The sequence below is a fragment of the Copadichromis virginalis genome, linkage group LG19 (assembly GCF_057382275.1).
Source record: "Copadichromis virginalis isolate Kocher_CV1m ecotype Utaka linkage group LG19, C_Virginalis_male_GT1.1, whole genome shotgun sequence".
NCBI lineage: Eukaryota > Metazoa > Chordata > Actinopteri > Cichliformes > Cichlidae > Copadichromis > Copadichromis virginalis.
In genome coordinates, this window is record NC_140636.1 from 29,192,332 (window position 1) to 29,214,306 (window position 21,975).

General features: G+C 39.8%; 2 protein-coding genes across 9 annotated transcripts; one reads left to right on the forward strand and one right to left on the reverse strand.

Moving 5' to 3' along the window:
- Positions 1–3,403: 3,403 nt before the first annotated feature.
- On the reverse strand, positions 3,404–7,803 carry tmem30b (transmembrane protein 30B). Its single transcript, XM_085440838.1, has 8 exons — positions 7,680–7,803; positions 7,095–7,293; positions 5,838–5,945; positions 5,607–5,714; positions 5,358–5,448; positions 5,140–5,277; positions 4,818–5,027; positions 3,404–4,208 (listed from the first exon to the last, which is right to left on the reverse strand). The coding sequence occupies exons 2-8, from the start codon at positions 7,281–7,283 to the stop codon at positions 4,030–4,032; spliced, it is 1,023 nt and encodes a 340-aa protein (XP_085296964.1). The 5' UTR covers positions 7,284–7,293; positions 7,680–7,803; the 3' UTR covers positions 3,404–4,029.
- A 57-nt stretch (positions 7,804–7,860) lies between these two features.
- On the forward strand, positions 7,861–21,975 carry kdm1a (lysine (K)-specific demethylase 1a). Of its 8 annotated transcripts, none has more exons than XM_085440837.1 (22): positions 7,861–8,025; positions 8,245–8,284; positions 9,835–10,119; positions 10,447–10,615; positions 10,754–10,887; positions 10,965–11,043; positions 11,137–11,229; positions 11,349–11,455; positions 11,597–11,678; positions 11,993–12,087; positions 13,626–13,643; positions 14,496–14,638; positions 14,720–14,810; positions 14,902–15,036; positions 16,416–16,489; positions 17,408–17,519; positions 17,703–17,835; positions 17,939–18,126; positions 19,113–19,227; positions 19,405–19,532; positions 19,955–20,101; positions 20,455–21,975. In XM_085440837.1, exons 3-22 carry the CDS (start codon positions 9,859–9,861, stop codon positions 20,653–20,655), a joined length of 2,505 nt encoding a protein of 834 aa, XP_085296963.1. In that variant the 5' UTR covers positions 7,861–8,025; positions 8,245–8,284; positions 9,835–9,858; the 3' UTR covers positions 20,656–21,975. The 8 variants fall into 8 exon arrangements, with proteins under 8 accessions (XP_085296963.1, XP_085296956.1, XP_085296958.1 ...); XM_085440830.1 differs by lacking the exons at positions 7,861–8,025; positions 8,245–8,284 and adding exons at positions 8,360–8,533; positions 9,212–9,263; XM_085440832.1 differs by lacking the exons at positions 7,861–8,025; positions 8,245–8,284 and adding exons at positions 8,360–8,533; positions 9,212–9,263 and having other exon boundaries at positions 10,450–10,615.

The window sequence follows — 21,975 nt, forward strand, 5'->3', positions numbered from 1 at the left end:
AAATCAAATCAAATCACTTTTATTGTCACATCACATGTGCAGGTACATTGGTACAGCACATGTGAGTGAAATTCTTGTGTGCGAGCTTCACAAGCAACAGAGTTGTGCAAAATACAATAATGTAAACAAGCAAAATACAAGAATGGCTACATCTGAAACTAATAAATATATGTACAATATATAATAGTATATGCATTTCTGGATGTGTATACTAAATATCTTTCTACGTGTGTGTGTGTGTGTGTGTGTGTGTGTGTGTGTGTGTGTGTGTGTGTGTGTGTGTACACATATTTTACAAATTAAATAGAGTAAACAATAAATAAAATATATAAAATAAAATATACAGAGTGAGACATGTGCAAAACAGTGGCGTTACTGTACAGTATGGAGTGCATAATGTTAAAGTTCCAGTAGTGAAGCTGAGGTGTCTATGAAGTGTTCAGCAGTCTGATGGCCTGATGGAAAAAGCTGTCTCTCAGTCTGCTGGTACGGGACCGGATGCTGCAGAACTTCCTTCCTGATGGAAGTAGTCTGAACAGTTTATGGCTGGGGTGACTGGAGTCCTTGATGATCCTCCCCGCTTTCCTCAGGCACCGCTTCCTGTAGATGTCTTGGAGGGAGGGAAGCTCACCTCCAATTATCCGTTCAGAGCACCGCACTACTCGCTGGAGAGCTTTGCAGTTGTAGGCGGTGCTGTTGCCATACTAGGTGGTGATGCATCCAGTGAGGATGCTCTCAATGGCACAGTGATAGAAGGTCCTGAGGATGCGGGGGCTCATGCCGAATCTTTTCAGTCTCCTGAGAAAGAAGAGGCCCTGCTGCGCCTTCTTCACTGTTTTGTTTGTGTGTACTGACCACGTAAGATCCTCAGCCAGATGTACACCAAGGAACTGGAAGCTGCTCACTCTCTCCACAGCAGCGCCGTTGATGGTGATGGGGGTGTGTACTTCTCTGCACCTCCGGAAGTCCACTATCAACTCCTTTGTCTTTGCGACGTTGAGGGTGAGATGGTTGTCTTGACACCAGTGGGTCAGGGCGCTGACCTCCTCCCTGTAAGCTGTCTCATCACTGTTGGTGATAAGACCCACCACTGTAGTGTCGTCTGCAAACTTCACAATGATGTTGAAGTTGTTAGTGGCCGTGCAGTCGTAGGTGTAGAGTGAGTACAGGAGAGGGCTCAGTACACACCCCTGTGGAGCACCAGTGTTCAGTGTGATGGGGGATGAGGTGATGCTGCCCAGTCTGACCACTTGGCGTCTGTCAGACAGGAAGCTAAGGATCCAGCTGCAGAGGGAGCTGCTCAGTCCTAGATCCTGCAGTTTCCTGTCCAGCTTCGAGGGAACGATGGTATTGAATGCTGAGCTGTAATCTACAAACAGCATTCTCACATACTAATTATGCATTTATTTAATTCCCTTTGGCACTCTGGGCCCTCCATAATGTGCAACCCTGTGACCTACTACATATTTATTATCAGTACGTGAAACGTGGAGAATTGTTTTGTGTTGAATTACTTGTGTTAAAGTCTTTACTCAAGAAAAAGTTATAATCCTTGTTAGGTAATACTTTAAAAAAAATTGGTTGCTTATATTTAATAATCTATATTACACCTATATAAAAAGTGAATACTCCCTTCTTCTTTTCAGGTTATTGTCGCTAGGGGTCGCCACAACTGGTCATCCTATTCTCCCTCTCACCCTATCCCTAATATCCTCCTTTGTTACACCAACTATCTGCATGTTGTCCTTCACTACATCCATGATTTGTCAATGTGGTCTTCCTCTTTTCCGCCTGCACGGCAGCTCCATGTTTAACATTCTTTGCCCAATATCTAAAATATACAATTGACTGAATTAATTGAAGGTTTTCAAAATAAAGTCATAGGACAACACGGGAAGGCCAAAGAAAATTTGTTCCTTGAGATCATAACACAGACGAAAGAAAATATTAAACAGATCTATAAAAGGACTGATTAACTCTTAGGAAAAGAGAACTCAAAAGTGTACCCATAAATGGGACAATACAAAATGTTATAAATGTAAAAAAGTATATATAACCTCATATTAATTTGTTTTTAGAGCTTAGTGCTAGTCCTCCAGAAATGCAGTCCCAGATTGGTTTTAACTAGCACAAATATTTTGACTTTTAACCACACAGATGATGTGAAAATGAATCAGATTCTCTCAACACTATCAAACTCAAAAGCGAGAAAAGTATATTCCCTGGCACATGAAAGTTGTTGTGGTAATTCCATAAATAAGGTGACAGACAGGAAATCTGAATGCAATGAATCTTTCTTTCTTTCTCATTTCTGCATGTCATGCTGCTCACAGGTGAATAAGACTGACTTAAAGTTCATCAGATCACTTTACAAACACATTCTACTATTGAATTCAGATATGCATTTAGTACATCTGAATACAATACGAGATTTATCCAGCCTGTTCTGGGCAAATGAGTATAGCAACAAGGTCCGCCATGTAGGTGTGCCTAAGTAATGCATCATTTTTTGCGCAGTCAGCTCTCTCCTAATAAGCAATTAATGACTGGAATATATTTCCCCAAAATTTGAAAACTTGTATAGATTTCTATCTTTAGTCATGATATATATTAAAAAAATGATTTTGAGGACTTCGTCTTGTGAGCATTCATTTCATTATGACTGCTTAATTTTTTATGTAATTCTGTATATATGTGATTAAAATTGTGTGTGTGTGTGTGTGTGTGTGTGTGTGTGTGTGTGTGTGTGTGTGTGTGTATGTGTGCCCCTGTTGATAGATTTTAACTTATATACTTTAACTGCAGATACAAGTTAGCTAAACTTTCTTTCCTTTTGTGTGTAGATTTGTATCTAAAGTTCTGTAAAATAATAACTAAAGCTTTAAAATAAATGTTATGGAGTACAAGGTACAGCATGTGCATTCAAAATGGAGCAGAAAAAGAAAGTAGCCTAGCATATTTTTAACTATATGAAAAGTGCGTTTGAGTAAAGTACTCTTTCCATCCCATTGTTAGACAGTAATAGTGGCATGGTGGGAATGGGGCCTCTGGACATGTGCTCTATCGGCACTCCATGGGATCACATTTAAATCAAGTGTCATGAGTGGGCCCCACCCCGGCAGGACAATGTGAGAAGTATCGCCCCAAAAAGTTTTCAGAAACTGCTGGAAGAACAGGACAAAGAGCCGGAACAAGTCCCTTCTACAGAGACCCCACCCACAAACCCACAGGACAAAAAAAAAAAAAAAAAGATCACATCTCAATCTCCCTTTGCCTTTTCATCAAGAAGGCAGACCCACCAGCACATGATATTACACATTTGATAATAAAATAAAATGTCATGTACCAAATTGAGCTTTTTGAGTATGATTATATATGCAGAATAAGAAGTAGGACACAATCGTTCTGGTCATGTTTATTTAAATAAATACCAACATAAAGTAAAGCATGAGTTTCAAAGAGTAAACAGTTCAAACTGGAACAAGTTAAGAGAAAATATAATTAGGGGCTTAGCCTATACACCGCATCCCTGAGTAACAGCAACATTTGCAACTTCTATTACACACCCCACAGATTAAATAGCTTTTCAATGATTTATGGCTTTAATATTGTTACTGAGTTAAAGTGAGAATGCAGCTCAGTTTTTGATGACAAAAGCATGTTTTTAAGAGGTCTGCTGGCAATGACTATTTGTTGGCTAGACAAGTAAAGGATTAGTTTACAGATGTGCCGGTGGACAACTATATATACCAACATTTAAAAAAAATAAAATAAATTATGCTAGCTCACTAGTTGCATGGAATCAATACAGTAACATCAGCATCAAGTCCTTTGAAAGTTAAAAACAGACTTTGTCTGCACCTCCGGAGATAAATCTTCATACCCAGGATAAAATACGTAATTTGAGCATTTCACATGAGGACTAAACCGCACCTTGATCACCTCATCGAATGAAGGCCAAAAAGACGGAAAGGATAATTGAAAACGTTGATCGAGTCGATACATCCGCTGAAGTCCATGACAAGATGCTCATTCCTCATCGGGGAACTTGAATTTAGCATAGACGATGAGCATAACTACGGACATCACGACACACAGGGAACCAATCACGAGGTAGGCAATGCCGAGGAATTCATTGCTTCCACCCATCCAGGACACATTGCTGAACACAATCTTCTTCGCCCCATTAAAAGCCCGAACAGGATAGTCTGGGGCACAAGTGTTAAGGATATACACTGAGAATAGATACAAATGGATACCAGTTGTGGAAAACAATAACACTAAAGCAGAAAAGACATAAGTTATATCAAAAAGTACATTTTTCATTCCATAAAAATCTGTCTTGCTTGTATTGCAAACAAACAAATATATTTAAATGTTGTATTGAAAGTATTCAAACTTACAGCCCTGTTTTCTAAAGTGGGCGATATGGAGAACTTTACATAAGTCCTGCCTTGGCACAGGACAATCAAAAGCTATTTGCCTAGCTTGTTTACCTATGTCAGAAGATTTGCCTGTTTTTTTGGTCACCTTAAAGAACTCCTGAGTCATTGTGCTCAAGCCAGTGCTCTGGTGAACAGAGACACACCCAACCCGTTGAACAGGTTACGAATACACTGCTGTGGCTGTAACACGACACTGGAGCCTCGTAAATCTTTAAATCGTGGAATTTTTTATTTTTTAAACAGCAGGCTATTTTGTAAGTGTTAAATATCATTGGTTTCATATCATCATTTATACATGTGTATAAATACATATATTATAAATATGCATCATCCTTTAAATCATCGTATATTCTGTAATGAGTACAAGGATACTGTAGGTGATGTCAATCGTGTAGTTTCCAGCTGGGAGACCCTTTTGATAATCCCCGCTTGCATCGATTCGTCGATACAGCTTTCTGAAATTTGGCAGTGCTGCCCTCCTCATCCACACCAGGAAATCTTGATTCACAAACCCGTTGTTACTAGGGTCTGATGCGTCCAACTCATAAGCAGGCTTGGCCCAATTTATGGGTTTCACAGTACCTGCAAGTCAAAGTAGGCCAACATTTACCAAAGTATGTTAAGTTCCTGGAATGTGCACTTTATTACCCTCTATTAAACACAACTTAAGATAAAATTAAACTAAAGGTACTACCATTGAAGGCATTCTTCAGAGGTGTAACGCTTGGATTTCTGTATTTGATGTTGTAGTCTGTCCACCACGCTATTCCTTTTCCATCCAAGGTCACGCTATTTGTTGTCCCATTGACGGTCCGAGTCAGCGTGAAAGTGTCTTTAAAAGAAAAAAAAATTAACACTTCCTTTTATAGAAGATACTTTAATCTCCACAATTACTAGAGATCCCATACAAACCATTGAACATGCTGTTTGCTATTGATCCACATGGCACAATTGGTTTTTTGCTGCTGTCGTAGTCATAGGGGGAACAGGAACGACTGGGGCTCTTCAAGAGATACAGACATTTTTTTTAAATTCATGGTCTGTAAGATTTACATGAATTACAGAACTGTAAAAGTAAATTCAGCACAGCTTTAGAAACTGCATGTTTTTACACATCCAAGTCTGTGCATGTCTGTGAAATACTGTGTGTTCTTAACTCACTGTAAAGGAACTCAGGTCTCCATATAGCTGATTATCGTCTTTGGATGCCCCATATCTTCTGTAGTTTTGGAAGTAGTTTGACAATCCGTAATAAAAGAACACAGGGCCCTGGATTAAGGAAAACAAAACCCACATAAAAAAAAAAGCAATAACCAAAAAACCCCACTGAATTGAGAGGCAGGAGTACAGTTATGCTGGCATAAATTATATAAAATAAGGATCCATCCCAACCTGAAACAGAGTAGTGAGGGTGAAGTTCAGTGAGCACTTGCAGTTTGCTATAACTGACTGGGAGCAGCTAGAACATGGTGATCCGTTGCTATCCCCAGTGTAGTCCAACTGTGTGGGAAAGAACATCAAAGTATGAATTCTTACTTCTCAAAAACACCTATTTTTATTCTTGTAATCAAGTCTGTAAGCAGACAGCATGGTCAGTAACTGTTTATAAGAATGATCCCATATATCAATTTTAATGTTTAAAGACTGTTTAATAACAGGGGCGGATCTAAAGAAATTTTCTTAGGGTGGCATGAGGGTGGCAGAGAAATCAAATGGGGTTGCAAAATCAAAGCCTTTTTTTTTTTTCAAACACATATGCAGGTGATGACATATGGTTAAAATGATTCAAATGCAGTAAATATACATGCTTTTCATATAAATATTGTCTATAACTTAATTATTTTCTGTAGCCCACATAATTAAACATGTTAGTTTCACATAGAATCCACATAAAACACGTGAATTTTGATTCTATGTACTCTATAGCCAGTTTAATAAATAAATATATAGCACAATATGTATAAAATTCAGAAAGCTACACAACATGGAGCGGTGTTGTTCAAAATGTGCTCTGGCACAATCATAGGCATGGCTTTCTGCTGAAAACAAGAAAAAAGCCGGTCCTGCTATGAGCTGAACCATTTGTTAATGGTGTAGGGCAGCGGTCCCCAACCCCCGGGCCTCGGACCGGTACCGGTCCGTGAGTCGTTCGGTACCGGGCCGCGAGAGTTGAGGCTCGGGTGTGAAATGTATGGTTTTCAGGGTTTTTAATCGGTTTTCAGCGTTATTTTGTTATCGTTTTTATCGTTAACTCGGTTTTCCTGGGTCTTTTCACGTGTGTTATGAATAAATCTTCTTTTTTTCGGTACCGGTACTAGTTTTATTTTGTTGTATTTTTCCGTGACACCTTAAAGGCCGGTCCGTGAAAATATTGTCGGGCATAAACCGGTCCGTGGCGCAAAAAAGGTTGGGGACCGCTGGTGTAGGGGGCTAACACTATTCAATAAATTCAAAGTTAATGGTATCTTATTTTAATAAACAACACTGTCATGTGCAAAACTAGGGTGACACTTGGGGTGGCAAGAGATCATTTTAGGGTGGCACATGCCACCATTCTAGATCCGCCCCTGTTTAATAATTATAATTATTTAAAAAAGTTGTCATTTGATTGTTCATCCTAGGCATATGCTTTCAGTGTGGAGGTCATACCTCTAACACCTGGATGCTCCTGGAAGTGACAAGGAGAGCGACTCCAATGCCGATGAAGGCCAGCCCAATGAGGACAAATCCTGGGATTACAATTCCAGCAGAAAGTATAGGCTGCCATGCCGGAAGCCTTTGCTGGGTGAAGGCGGTGTTGTCTGGCCGGTTGGCTGACTCTGACTCTTGTTTCACCATTTTCTCGCTTCTGTTAGATTGAATCATTATAGGTTTACAAGTATGATCCAGTTTATAGCATTGCAAATGTGTCTATCACATCCACGGCAATGTATGAACCCCCTACTAAAAGTATACTAGCTCATTTGTTCACCAAAGATTTATACGGTGTGTTGACAACTGACGTCACAAAACACTGTAGCACAGCTCGACATAAAACACAGCGAAAACCTTTGTAATACTGTACACACGAAATCTAAAACCCCGACCCCAACGGTATACAGATTGTTAAAAGTACACCACTGAGTTTTCGCTCACTTTTAAATGGGTTTGTTCAGATACATAGTTTACCCCAAACAAAATGCTTTATCATTATATTCACGCCTAACACTTGGGTTTATATGTTTAGCCACTTACGTGCAATCAGCTCTAAAACGAAGACACAAAAGCCTCAAAAGCAGAACATCGATATGCTTCCCTGAGTCGTAAGCCCGACGGAGCGGAACACCTTTACCTGCTTACCCCGCCTACTCTGCCACTGCTCTTTTCTTTTCTAGGGATGACGTCAGTTGTTTGCAGGGTCGGGGTTTTGCGGACAGAAAGTAGGACGGAAACGCGGAACTTGCAGGCTTGTTTTGGCCACTAAAAAATAAATAAAAAGCCGTGATACTGGGTTGAACTATGTCAACTAGGCCTATGCAAATTTGAAACTCCGAGGGTATCATATTTGAGATTTGTGTGAATAAACTCCACAAAAAATGCCGTAAGTAGCAAAAATTATGCAAATTAAAACCGAAATGGGCAAACTGATATGATTTACTTTTATTCAACAAATATTTTTTGAATCAGGCTTTACAAGGCTGACTTAATTTAAAAAAAATGATAAACTGACTTGTAATTTTGACTCAGTATAACATATGCTGTAATTTAGTAATAAATGATTTTTTTTTTCTTTAAAACGCTCTTTCCGTGCTGGATTCAGAAGCTGTTCCAGAGCACCAACATAGTGTTCATATCTAAAGGTAAACAATATTTCATCCATTGCAGTAGTTATGATCCATTTAACCACGAAAAGCGCCCTCGAGTAATGGCAGTAACAGTAGGAGCTATTCAAAGGCTCGGCATTGTTTTAGATTGGCAGTTATCTCAACCATTAACTACACAGGGCGGCAATTGCGTAACGTTTTCCATTCACCAATCACAGAGAAGTTCGTTGTGCAAGGTCTAATAGTGTGGAGTCTTTGTGTTGACATCTTCTGGGGGATTGAGAGGTATTATTAATATTTTCAGTATTTTATAATTTCCGGTTGCCTTAAAACAGTAGCAGTGTAGTGCAGAGTAGTGTGAGAACGTTTGCAAACGATTTCGCGAACAGTGTATCAATACGCATTAATTTCCAAACAAACCGGCGTACGTGCTCTTATGCTACCATTGGTGCTAGCCGGAGCTTATTGTTAGCATTGGCTAACCTAGCATGGTCGCCAATGAGAAATTAGAAAGGAATATATTAAATTCAGTTAAATCTATATGGCTGCAGTACATTGCGTGTTTAGCAGTAGCGTTAAATGGTTACGATATGAAATTCATATGGTGCATTTAAGGCTTTGAACAGAAGAAAACCTGCTGTTGGCAAATGATTGCTAAGCTAGTTTTGTCGTTAGCTTGCTAGCTGAAACAAGTCAGAGAAAGACGGTTCCTGACTAACGGGATTGGGCATATTTAATCAGAAAGTAGGATACAGACGGGCAAACGGCAAGCCATTTCCTGTTTTCTTCAGGAGATATCTCGACTTGATCGACAGACATTGTGAAAGACCTTCGTCCCACGCAGGGTCTCAGTATTTTACGAAGTAATTTAGCTAAGTTAAAATCAATTTAAAATTACACAAAAGGCCGATATCAAACAGTCCTGTTCGTAACCATATTTCTGGTTCTGTCTTTATTTCTTAGTGTTTGAATGGATATTACCAGGTGCACGGAGAAATGGGTAAAACAAGACAAGGTTACTGTACCTTGGTGCCCTCATTTCATAAAGTCATGACATCCATGCACACGCAACATTGTTTAAATCATCCAGTTATAGAAATAAAAAAAAAACGAATTAATGTCTTTATTTTGGGATGATGTATTTTCAAACACCAGGCAGTATTTTGCAGTTCTTGCTTCAAATGGCAGGAGGATGTTCAAATGTTTATGATGAAAAATAATTGTTAACCAAACCTTCAATTACTGACAATTACACTTACAAGGGCTTTTGGACTGACGGTGCAAAGACTTGCAGGCCCTTGTGCATTGTTTCTTATCCCTATGGATTTTGTACTTTTTATATGTTGCTTTAAAGTAAATCTTTAATTTTCATATATTTTGCAGTAGTATAAGTGCAGTAATGTGTGCACACAGTTATTTACCCAGTGCTCAAAACCACATCATCATGTTCATCCAATATTTTCTTTTATTATTATTATTATTGGTTACACTGTTGCTAACGTCTAAATTTCAACCATTTCACTTTTTGTTGTTGTAAGCATCATCATTAAGGAGTACATCTCATTCCTGTTCCCTTTTTTGTTTAGGAGAGGCCTCCAACATCCTCCATAATGCTGTCTAGCAAGAAATCAGATGCGGGTTCCTCCTCCTCTTCTTCGTCTTCTGCAGCGGGAGGTGATAGGGTCCCGGGTTCTGACATCCAGACGGGATCTGCAGCCTCAGTGGCTGGAGCTATGGATTCAAAGAAAAAGGACAGGTCTTCCCCTAGTGGGGAACATGGAGGAGCCTCTTTGTCACACCAGTCAGGCCCCGGAGGGGCAGATCAGGACTCTGCTGAAGTCCGTAGGACGAGTCGACGCAAGCGAGCAAAAGTAAATATTTTAGGTTTATAGATGCTCACGAGGGAAGGAAAGGAAATAAGTTTATTGTGGCATCATGAGAATTGATTATATTCTGTGCTTCAGGAGCGTTCATTATCCGAGGAGTGTTCATTATCCCAAGACACAGGTATTTTTCTGCGTCTGCACCTCCGTGAAAAGTTAGAAGTGGCAGTTGTTTCCCAGTGTTTACAGTGTGATATTTCTGGCAGTTGTTGGTTATGCCTGAGAAATGTTTCAGCACTTCTAAGAGAAGTGGGAGTAAATGAACGATTTACACAAACGCCGGTTTTAATGATGCTTTTATTGTGCCTACTGTTGCAGGTGGAGTACCGCGAGATGGACGAAAGCCTGGCTAATCTTTCGGAGGATGAATACTACTCAGAGGAGGAGAGGAATGCCAAAGCAGAGAAAGAAAGAAAGCAGGTCATCCCTCCTCCACCCCCACCTGTGGAGGAAGAGAATGACAGTGAACCAGATGAACCGTCTGGTGTGTGAAACACTTGCATGTTAGAGCAGTAAAAGAAGACATGTTCTGCTAATTGGTTGCAATTCTTAACTGAGTGGCGTGTTAAACTGATCTTAGACTTCATTTCAACAGAACAGAAATATGCGTGTTTATTTTTAGGTTTGGAAGGTGCTGCTTTCCAGAGCCGTCTTCCTCATGACCGTATGACATCCCAGGAAGCAGCCTGCTTCCCTGACATCATCAGTGGTCCCCAACAGACTCAGAAGGTCTTTCTGTACATTCGCAACCGCACGGTATGTATTCATATAAATGGATTAATTTGAGTTTCTAGATAAAGGGCAGTACTGTAATTCATGTTATTCTCATCCAGCTCCAACTGTGGCTAGACAACCCTAAAATACAGCTGACCTTTGAGGCCACAGCGCAGCAGCTTGAAGCTCCATATAACAGTGAGGAATTAAATAAAACACTTTTTCCCCATTATTTTTATTTTTGTCCTCATACAGAAAGAGAAATTTGATGTCCATTTGTTCTCTTTGTAGGTGATGCTGTGTTGGTCCACAGGATACACAGTTACTTGGAAAGGCATGGTCTCATTAACTTTGGTATTTACAAGAGGGTCAAGCCTTTACCCAGTAAGTTCATCCAGTTATTCTACTGCTGAAATAGCACTAGCAATTAACCTAATTTTGGTACATTTTATGTTTTCTACATGACTTTGAGTTGAAAAATAAAATACTGCCTTGTCCTGCAGCAAAGAAGACTGGGAAGGTTATAGTCATTGGTGGAGGTGTGTCTGGCCTGGCCGCAGCCCGGCAGCTGCAGAGCTTTGGGATGGATGTTACTGTGCTGGAAGCCAGGGTACATTACTAACAGTATTTCTGTTAATCAGATGTTGGTATAAGTCATTTGAGATTTTAAAATGCTCACTATAACAAGCCTCTAAATTCTATTCATGTATACTTTTAAATTTCTTTTTGAAATGTTAATCTTTTCATGCAGGACCGTGTTGGAGGCAGAGTGGCCACATTCAGGAAGGGCAACTATGTTGCAGATCTTGGAGCCATGGTAGTGACAGGGCTGGGTAAGAATCAGATTCTTTTTGTTGAGATGCTGAAGTTAATCATTTTTTGCATTTAGTAAGTGTTTAGCATCTGTGTGCTGTAGAGGTGTATATATTTTAGTATACAATTCCTAATACTCCAAAACTCAGAAGCGTTCATGTGTTCAAGATGCAAATAATTTTTAGTGTCACATGATCTGAGATCACAGTGTTAAGAGAGCTATTTTTTAATTATAGTTTTATATTGGTTTAGTTTTACTTTGATTAACCTGTAGAGGGTGATAACAGCCTGTGTAATGTCATTGTATTTTGGGTCTGTGTGTGCACTTGTTCAGGAGGAAATCCTATGGCAGTTGTCAGTAAGCAGGTTAACATGGAGCTAGCCAAGATCAAACAGAAGTGTCCACTATATGAAGCCAATGGACAGGCTGTAAGTACAATGAATGATCTTAATAATACTGAGGTGCCTCTTGTCTATTATCCTGTTGCAGCAAAACTCAGTGGGGCTCCTAAGATATTTGTAAATATATATTTGATTTAATTTTAATAACAAACTTTTTGTGTGTGTTTGTTGTTGTTTTTTTTGTTTTTTTTTGTAAAAATCCAAATTTTGTTACAAAACCACGATGTGGCAATAGGCTAACAGCAATAGAGGCATGCATGCTGATGTGTGAAATATGTCTGCTTGCTTCAACCATGCTGCTGTTCATACTGACACACCCATTAAACATTCCCAGTGATGGTAACAGAACTATGTGAACCATTTGATTTAATAACACAGATAACCTCCATGTACAACTTATGTTTGCCATAGCTCCAGACCAGACCCACACAATGTTCAGTAGACATGTTAAAGTCTGTGTTTTCTGTTTCAGCTCAGTGGTCTTGTGAAGATGTTTTCAATGAATGCCTTTCTTGGGGTCATTTCACATGATTTCTGTTGGGTTACCTAACTCTAGGAGATGATTTTGTAATCGTTTGCAGCTTTAATCATTTAGTAATTGATGTGGAAATGTGGTTAAAGTTGGCAAATGTCTCGTGAAAACAAACACGTGGGAAGCCATAATTTTTATCAGTTACTAACAAAAGGGTTCAAATCACAAAGTAGCTTCACCGTGCATCACAGGGTCAATTTATTATGTTTTTTTTCTCACCTGGCTGTTCCCCATCATCCCCCACAGTTTGATAACCACTGCTCAAAACCCACCTCCATGCTGGTTTATTTATTTGATTTCTGTTCCCGATTGTGGGTCTGGTGGTTCACTCTGAATGTTTGAATAAGTCTTTTTATTATGTCCAACAACAAGTCAGTGGTTTCTGAGTTTGTTGAAATTGATTGTGTGTTTGCACTTGTAACTTAAACGAGGGTATGGCCATGCTTTTAGACACATTCATGCATAAATGTCGGAAGCGCCACAGAGTCTGCTTTTAACATGTACAGATGTGTAAACCAGAACATTCTGTTAGGATTTTCTTTTCTTTTCTTTCTTTTGATACTTGCAGAAAAGGTGAACTCTTGGCATTAAAGTGCTGTGTTTGCATTCCTAGCTGGTACTTGTCCCTTTTATGGCTTTCAAAGATTCACCGAAACATGGTGGTAGAGTTTTTAACTACATACTGTTGCGTCTGATCAACAACAGCTCTAGTTCCTCTAGGAACTGAACAGCCTAGAAACGGATCTAGCCTAATGTCATTAAATTGTTTTTTCCCCCTTTAGTTTGTGTTCTGCCCATTAAACTGCAGCAACATTAGTAGGATGTTTAGGATCCTTTTCAAGGCTCTATTTTGAAATCTTTTGAAGCAGTCACATCACATGTAACTAATTCCCCCCCTGCAGGAAAAGGCAAATTAAGTGTACATGATTTACTTTTGTGCAAAACCGTTTGACTTTGAAAATGTTTACTTAATATGTTGTCTCTCTCTTCCCCTCTCTCCTGCCATGTTCATCTTTTTGGTGAACTACTAAAGGGTGAACGGTGCACAAGTGTATGTATCTGTTTATTTGCATACTATTTCTCTTACTTCCTTTTTAACCAATTTTAGAACTAAATATTGCTGCTCATCCATTTGAGCTTCACATCATGTAACTTTTTTTTTAAAATCCCTGTAGTAGTTAAAGAGAACAGCAAATAAGCAAAGTGTCATTAACTTTTGTGTTTGGATAAAAAATGACAAAACACTATATTTAACATTTTTAGCCTTTATTTTTTTAAAGTAGTGAGTTGATAAGAAATCAGTTTAAATGTTTCTGGTTTCAATTTGTGAAAAAGTAACTTTGGTTAGCAAAAAACGCATTACAAACACGATATTTTAGCTCATTTTAATAACAATGCTATGCAGAAAATCTAGTTATATCATTGGCTATATTTCTACTAAATTGCAGTAGACGAGGCTGGCTGTGAAAAATATTCAATGCATTAATCAAATCAAATAAAGAAAGCTCCATTCTTTGATAAATGTACAGCATCCTCATGTGTTTCACCCCAATCATAATGTGTAATGTGTTCTACTAATGCTTAGCCATAGATCGAACTCTTTTCTTGCATTGTCTGTGTTCTGTGATTTTGAAACATGTCATAAATCTCTTTCTGCATGTTTATCAAGGCATCAAATACTGTAATATTTCTAAGTATTTTTTAAGGAGACATGAATAACTTTTATTAGTGAATCAAAGTTTTTTTGTCAGTATTGATTCCATTATTCCTAAACATCAAAAGAGTTAAGTGTAGTTTTGTTTATTTGACTAGTGCCATGTCTCGTGTGCCTGTACTTTTATTATGCTGTCTTTTAAATGCCACCAATGAGAAATTCTCCTCATGCGATTGCTTGGGTGTCCAGGTACCAAAAGAAAAAGATGAGATGGTGGAGCAAGAGTTCAACCGACTGCTGGAGGCCACCTCTTACCTCAGCCACCAGCTGGACTTTAACTTCCTCAATAACAAACCAGTGTCTCTGGGTCAGGCTTTGGAGGTGGTCATACAGTGAGTAACAGAATCTGGTATCAGTATCAAAGATGCTTATAGGTACTTGAATACACCTCTAATGTGTCTGTATGTGTGTAGGCTGCAGGAGAAGCATGTAAAAGATGAGCAGATAGAACACTGGAAGAAGATTGTGAAGACTCAGGAAGAGCTCAGGGATCTTCTTAATAAGGTGAGCATAAATTACTTTATCAATTTCCTTAGCTGCCACTTTCTTCCCCTCGCTCTGCTTACCTACCTCAACTCTTTTCTCCACCTTTCAGATGGTATCCACTAAGGAACGTGTTAAGGAGCTCCATCAGCAGTATAAAGAAGCAAGTGAAGTAAAACCCCCCAGAGATATCACAGCTGAATTCCTGGTGAAGAGCAAGCACAGAGACCTCACCGCACTCTGCAAAGTAAGTTCGATGTTTGTTTGTTTTTTGAGAAATGGAAAATAGACACTGGACAGATCGCCAGTCTAACACTATTTCAGATCAAAAGCAAATGTATTTCACATGGGATAAGGGGAAGAGGATGGATGGTTGGATATGATCCAAAAATCACTAATCAGTGTCATAGAAGAGCATTATAGCTACAACTCCTTACACTATCCTACACTTTTGTTAGTGTCACATAGTGTCTGTGTTTTGTTTTTATTTTCTGTAGGTTGAGCTACTATGAGGCAGTATTAGACATTCTAGGTTTATTATAAGGTTCATTCATTGGTCGGGAAGTTGACCCACCACAGTGTGTAGGAAAGAACTTTCAATATTTAACAAGTGATTTTAAGAGTATTATAGTGCTAAAGAAGTACTATCATCTGAAGGGGATATTTTATGGACCACTAGTTCAGGGTGGATGCCTCGCAGAATTTTAATGCTGTGCTGTCTAAGTAAACCAGACAGGCTGTGTTTAAGTGGTTTAATGCCTCAGTTGGACGTAATATTAGAGTGAGTGCCGCTGTTTTATTTTTGGTGAGGATAAATCACCTCCACTACTGCTGTGTGTGTATTTAAAGGGGAAGATTTAGTTTAAACACAGCTGGTATCTGAACTGGATTTGTCTGCGACCCATCCGCTCTCTGAGAGACCACTTCAAGGGTTTGAATCACTGTCTTACAGTCTTTCTGTCTGCACATGTGTATACATACACTTTTAGCAAGACAGACTTGGCTTTTAAGAGAGTGTGTGTGTGTTTATGCACATTATATTCTTTTATGACTGCACTGTAGAAAAAGATTTTAAAGCCAGTGAAATTCTTTTTGTTGAGAGATTCTGTGGTAGTCTTGCCACTTTTTGTGTTTCCTCAGGTCAGCTAGTTTAGAGGCGAGGGATCCTTAAGACTTAATGTAGCTTTGCCTGGAGCTTCGACTGCTACGTGGTAATACCAGACTTTGCACTGTCCTAGTTTTTTCTCTTGTGGTGAACTGAACAGGTTAAGTCAGCTCTTTCTGTCAAAGCTGCGTGTCCTTTCTGCATGACCTGAAACCCTCAGGGTGTGTACCGTGTACACACATGTACATGCATGTGAAACTCAATCTCCAAAAGTCTGTTGTTTGACAGAAGTACTGGTGTATTGCTAATTTTGGGTCCTGAAGTGCATACTAAATGCAAGCTGAAGTAAAAAATTATTAAGATAGTGATCGAGGCCAGACTATAAAAACACTTTTAAAAATCATGTATTTGTGATAATATTCCCAGTATCTGGAAGCATAAGAAGTTTCCTACACTGTGATTGTGATCCCTTGTGACACTGAATGAAATCTACATTACATGACTGTGCTGTTTGTTTGTAGGAGTATGATGAGTTGGTGGAGATGCAGGTCAAACTTGAAGAGAAACTCCAAGAGCTGGAAGCAAATCCACCCAGGTAAGACCCCACCCTCCATCCCAAAGAACCCCAACAGGATTTGGATTTTTTGGGGGGGGGGGGTTATAAAAAAACGATTCTAAACACTGAGATGTTGTTTTTACATTTGAGTTCTGAGCTAGAACAAATACCCAGAGTTGGCTGTACTTTGTACCACTTTGGTGTTTAGTGGCAAAGTAAATCCTGTTTCCAGGTTTACAGTGGTGATTTATTATTAAGCAATTGTTTTTTGGTCCTTTAATGAAAGTCACAGTTGGGTTTGCAACACTAACCTGCGATGTCATTACTGATGTAAATCTTCAGCGGCTTTCACAAGTAAAAATACTGGACTGATTATGTTGAAGCATCATTTGCTAAATATGGATTGAGTGAAATTTGTTGGTTAAATAAACAACACTGTGTGTTTAAAGAAATATTTTAAAAATACAAACCCAGTCACGAAAAATTAAGGGACGCTTTCCAAGACATAAATAAAAAGTGATTACACTGATTTGCATTTTATGAAGCAGTATTTATAAGAGAAAGGGCAACAAAAGGCGGGAAAAGTAAGTGTTACTAAAAAGAAAATGAATTGGGTTACCTGGCGACGCGTCAGTAACCTGGGTATAAAAAGAGCTTTTTAAAGAGGCAGAGTTAGAAAAGTAAAAATGAGCACCACAAGGTTCAGCAGTTTCCAAAACGTCTCTGCACGCATGAGACAAGACCAAAAATCAACGGACACGGTGGTAGAAAGGGCTCTATCTGTTATCAGTTTATCAGATAACGGGTTTGTGTTTTTAGTTATATTTTTGTGTTTAGTTGTATTTTACACAGCATCCCAACTCTTTCAGAATTTCATTTGAAAGAGCAGCCTGAGTTGAGTTAGCGTGAGCTGTCAGTGTACCTCACTTCTCATTGCCTTCCCCTTCTTTCCCACAGTGATGTTTACCTGTCATCCAGGGATCGGCAGATCCTAGACTGGCACTTTGCCAACTTGGAGTTTGCCAACGCTACACCCCTCTCCACCCTTTCTCTCAAACACTGGGATCAGGTATGTACACGAACACATTTTGAAAAGACTTAACTGTGCAATGCAAGACTGCGGTTGGTTTTAATGAAGACAGTCGAGGTTCTTGGCTTTTTCATATGCTCAATAAGCTATTGTTGCTTTGAAATACTTTTGGGGAAGTTTATTATTGTGCTGACATAAAATGTTAAATTAATGTTTCCACAGGATGATGATTTTGAGTTCACTGGCAGCCACTTAACAGTAAGAAATGGTTACTCGTGTGTTCCTGTGGCCTTGGCTGAGGGCCTGGACATCAAACTAAACACAGCGGTGCGGCAGGTCCGATATACAGCATCTGGTATGTGTCTTATGTCATTTGGCAAAAGTGGAACTGAAGGAACTCAGTATTGCAGTTCATATAAATGCAGAATGTTTAAGGAGCACTCTTGTTGATTCTGCAGGCTGTGAGGTTATAGCTGTGAACACTCGCTCCACGACTCAGACATTCATCTACAAGTGTGACGCTGTGCTGTGCACGCTACCCCTCGGGGTGCTGAAGCAGCAGCCCCCTGCAGTCCAATTTGTTCCCCCGCTGCCAGAGTGGAAGACATCAGCTATACAGAGGATGGGTTTCGGCAACCTCAACAAGGTTGGATTTAAATATATGGATAAGCATTTGTTAAAGTGAAAAGGATAAACTCTGCATTGTTTAGGTTCTACTCATAAAAACGGAGTCGCATTTTTATGCTGGAGTCCAAAGATTTTAATTTTAAACTCATTCACAGTGGGGTAACACATGTGATGTGCCCAACTTTTGCTTGACTCCTAACACATGTTGTCATGTTCAGCTTCAGCGCTCAAGCTATTTTAAATCATGTAGCGTGTTTTCAGCAGGACTGAGGAGCTGGTTTCTCAGGGAGATGACCCTCTGTTTTTGCTGCAGCATAATTATGCTGAAAACCTGACCTTCAGCTGCTGGAGGGATATTGCATTTAAAGCAAAATCATTATTCAGGATTTATTGATTGTAGTCCCGAGGGGTTTGTTATTCTGCGCTCAAATTGCTAAGCTTGCACTTCTGCTGTAGTGAGCTGATTTCTTTTGTGTTTTTTATTTATTTATTTATTTAATTTCATAAATCAGTCTAGGATTCCAATTTTCTCTATATATGTCTATGCTATTGTTGTTCTATTCCTCGTGTTAGTTTGGAAGATGATGAGTGGTGACTAGAGGAGAGCCATGTATGTGTAGGTGGAACAAAGCTGGATGGCGTGCACACCAAAGATGCTTTTTGCCCCGTGTTAGTAATCCGATCAGAGTGCTCATTCTGCGTCACTCCTGACCCCCACCAGCTCCTCTACTCCCTCTGTTGTCGTGCATCATCCGCAGCAGAGTACTTTATTTTCTAATTCTGCTGCATCACAGAGGAGAGTACTGCATTATTATGCAATCTGAGCTGCTACTAGCGCAGTTACTCCAGCAGGAGGAGCTCTACCATTCACATGGCCCAACCTATTCTGAGCTGTCAATGTGCTGAGCATTAGATGTACTTCACAAATTATTGAGTTTTGTCTTAAATAAGCTGCCTGATTGTTAGGTGACTGTTCTTAATTTATCACCCTCCCTGTTTCTGAAGGTGGTGCTGTGTTTTGACCGCGTGTTCTGGGATCCGAGCGTTAACCTGTTCGGTCACGTCGGCTCCACCACTGCAAGTCGGGGCGAACTATTCCTTTTCTGGAACCTCTACAAAGGTGGTGTACACATCACATATTTCTAGCCGTTGATGCTATTACTGCTTCAGTACTTTCTTAAGGGCTTTTACGTTTACTTAAGAGCTGTTCATATGAGTAATTTGTTTCTTTAAAAACAAACCAAAAAACCCCAACCATATTTTGGCCTAAATAACGAATTGTGACTCTTTCTTTTAGCCCCGATCCTGCTCGCTCTGATGGCTGGCGAGGCTGCTGGCATTATGGAGAACATCAGTGATGACGTTATAGTCGGACGTTGCCTGGCCATCCTTAAAGGAATATTTGGAAGTAGCGCTGTGCCACAGGTAGAGCCTTTTGTGTGTCGTCTTTTGTTCTGTCCCCTAGTTTTGATCAGACACATCTTAATATTATGTTTGAAGCCTCCAGTGAAGTAGTGGTTGGGGCTTTTTTCAAGCTCAAACATTTGGGTTTTCTCAGTTTTCCAATACTTTAAGTGGAATGTCAAATTCATTCCTGAATTGACCCCCATAACCAGCAAAACTTAACAGAGCGAGCATATGTGAAAGCGCCCGCAATGGGGGGGAGTCGCATCCAAACCACCTTTCATTATAAATCATTTGCTTATGGTTTCAAATGGGATAAAATCACATGCATGCATGCCAGCGTTGGAGCTGTGCACCATCCAGCTGTTTACAGGTCCCTCTAATATCATCATGGAAAATTCTTACAAAGCGTGTGCTGTTTTTGTTGTGTGTTGTCATGGCAGCCGAAGGAAACTGTGGTCACCCGCTGGCGTGCCGACCCCTGGGCGAGAGGATCCTACTCATATGTAGCAGCAGGTTCTTCAGGCAATGACTATGACCTGATGGCGCAGCCCATCACGCCTGGCCCAGCGATACCAGGAGCCTCCCAGGTAAGTGCTCAGCAGACGGCTGCTTATTATTCAGGAGTGTGTGTGTGTGTGTGTGTGTGTGTGTGTGTGTTTGTTTGTGTGTGTGAGTGAGAGCGAGAAAGTAATGAGGAAAAGTTGCCCACAATATTCAACCAAACCAAAGCAGAGCGGTTTATTCCCAGCACAGATGTTTTTGGGCTGTTTTGATGTTGGTGTGCTGATTTGATGTGAACAAGTCGCATGTATGTGTTGACTGATGAGCCACAACAATTTACTACCACCCCCACCCTCCCAATCCCGTCTACTTTTAACCAACTCTAACGGCGGAACATTTTAAAGCTTATCTCAAAGCGTTTTTTTTTTTTCTTTTGCAGCCTGTCCCTCGTCTCTTCTTCGCTGGTGAGCACACCATCAGAAACTATCCTGCTACAGTTCACGGGGCACTCCTCAGTGGTCTTCGAGAGGCCGGCCGCATCGCAGATCAGTTCCTCGGTGCCATGTACACACTTCCCAGACAAGCCACTCCCACTGGCACCAGCAACCCTCAGCAAACTCCGCCCACCGCCACCGTTTGAAAAGCTTCTCTTGAGTTCCTTCCTACTCAGGACTGGATCTACTAAGACAATTTGTGATTAAAATGTAAAAACAAAACAAGGTTTAACCCATAAACTGGTGACATTTCTGGATTGGTCTTTTTACACACAAACTCTGGACAGCATCTAGTCACACACAGCAGGGACGGATGCATTCTCACTACAGGAAATGTTGGTTTTGATGAGGGGTGGTGTCTGGGTATAGCATCCAGCAGGCAGGACAGGTGACACCCATCTGCTGTGAATTCTCCCTTCACACTCTAGATAAATCTCTTGGTCAAAGCTCTGTAAGGTCTAAAGTCCCTTTTAGACATGGATAGATAAATAACGATGGCATTCAAACTTAGGGCAAACCTTAATGTTCCTCACAGCTTCATTCAAAACCTACCAGAGTGATGGTGATTTGTGTCTGTGCCTGTCCACACAGACAGAAATTTCTCTTCTGTATTTGGAAATTGTGAAATTCATTCAATTGCATTAGAAACGGTGTTAGGTACAGGGTCATTATGTACATGCTATTTCTTTGTGGGATAGTCTCCACTGAGCTGATAAAATCACAAAGATGCAGGAGACACTTCCCCAGTAAGGATCTATCATAATAATCTTTCAGACCTAGTGAGATAGACGACTATGCCAGAGTTTTACAGAAAAGTGACCAGACATGTGCGGATGCCGTCAGATTGATAGAAAGTAGTGGATAAAATAAAAGGGGGCTCATGAAATTTTTTTTTTAAATCCCCCAATAAGTTTTGCTATTAGAATAAAATAATGAGACTTCTAGAGTTTTCTGGACATGCGTTTAATTAAGATTCTTTTGCCTTAGACCATTTCTTCAGACATAGTTTGGCTCTTAAGAGGTCCCAGAAAAATGTGAAAATATGCAGATAGTACAACTACAAACTACTACCAGAATAGGATATGACCTACTACATAGACTGGGTTGCTAGGGAACCGTGAGGGGAAAAATCTTTTTTGTTGTTGTTGTTTTAGATTTGCCGGCATGGAATTACTTTCGGTACTTGGAGTGATTCGATGTGGAGCTATCAGAGCCGAATGTCTTATTTATGTGTTCTTTTGTTCCTCCAGAAGACTTTTGTTTTTGTCTTGTTGTCTTAAAGCTTAACATGTTACTATATACTGTAACTGTGTGCCTGTTAAATTTCATTTGTTTAGGCTGGAAAGTGTATTGAAAAAGACTTGTATTACAAGTTAAAGAGAGCTATTCAAAGAATTAACTTTTTTGTTTATTGTGATCAACACTTTTTTTGTATTGTCAGTTTCTTTTATTAAAAGAAGAAAAGA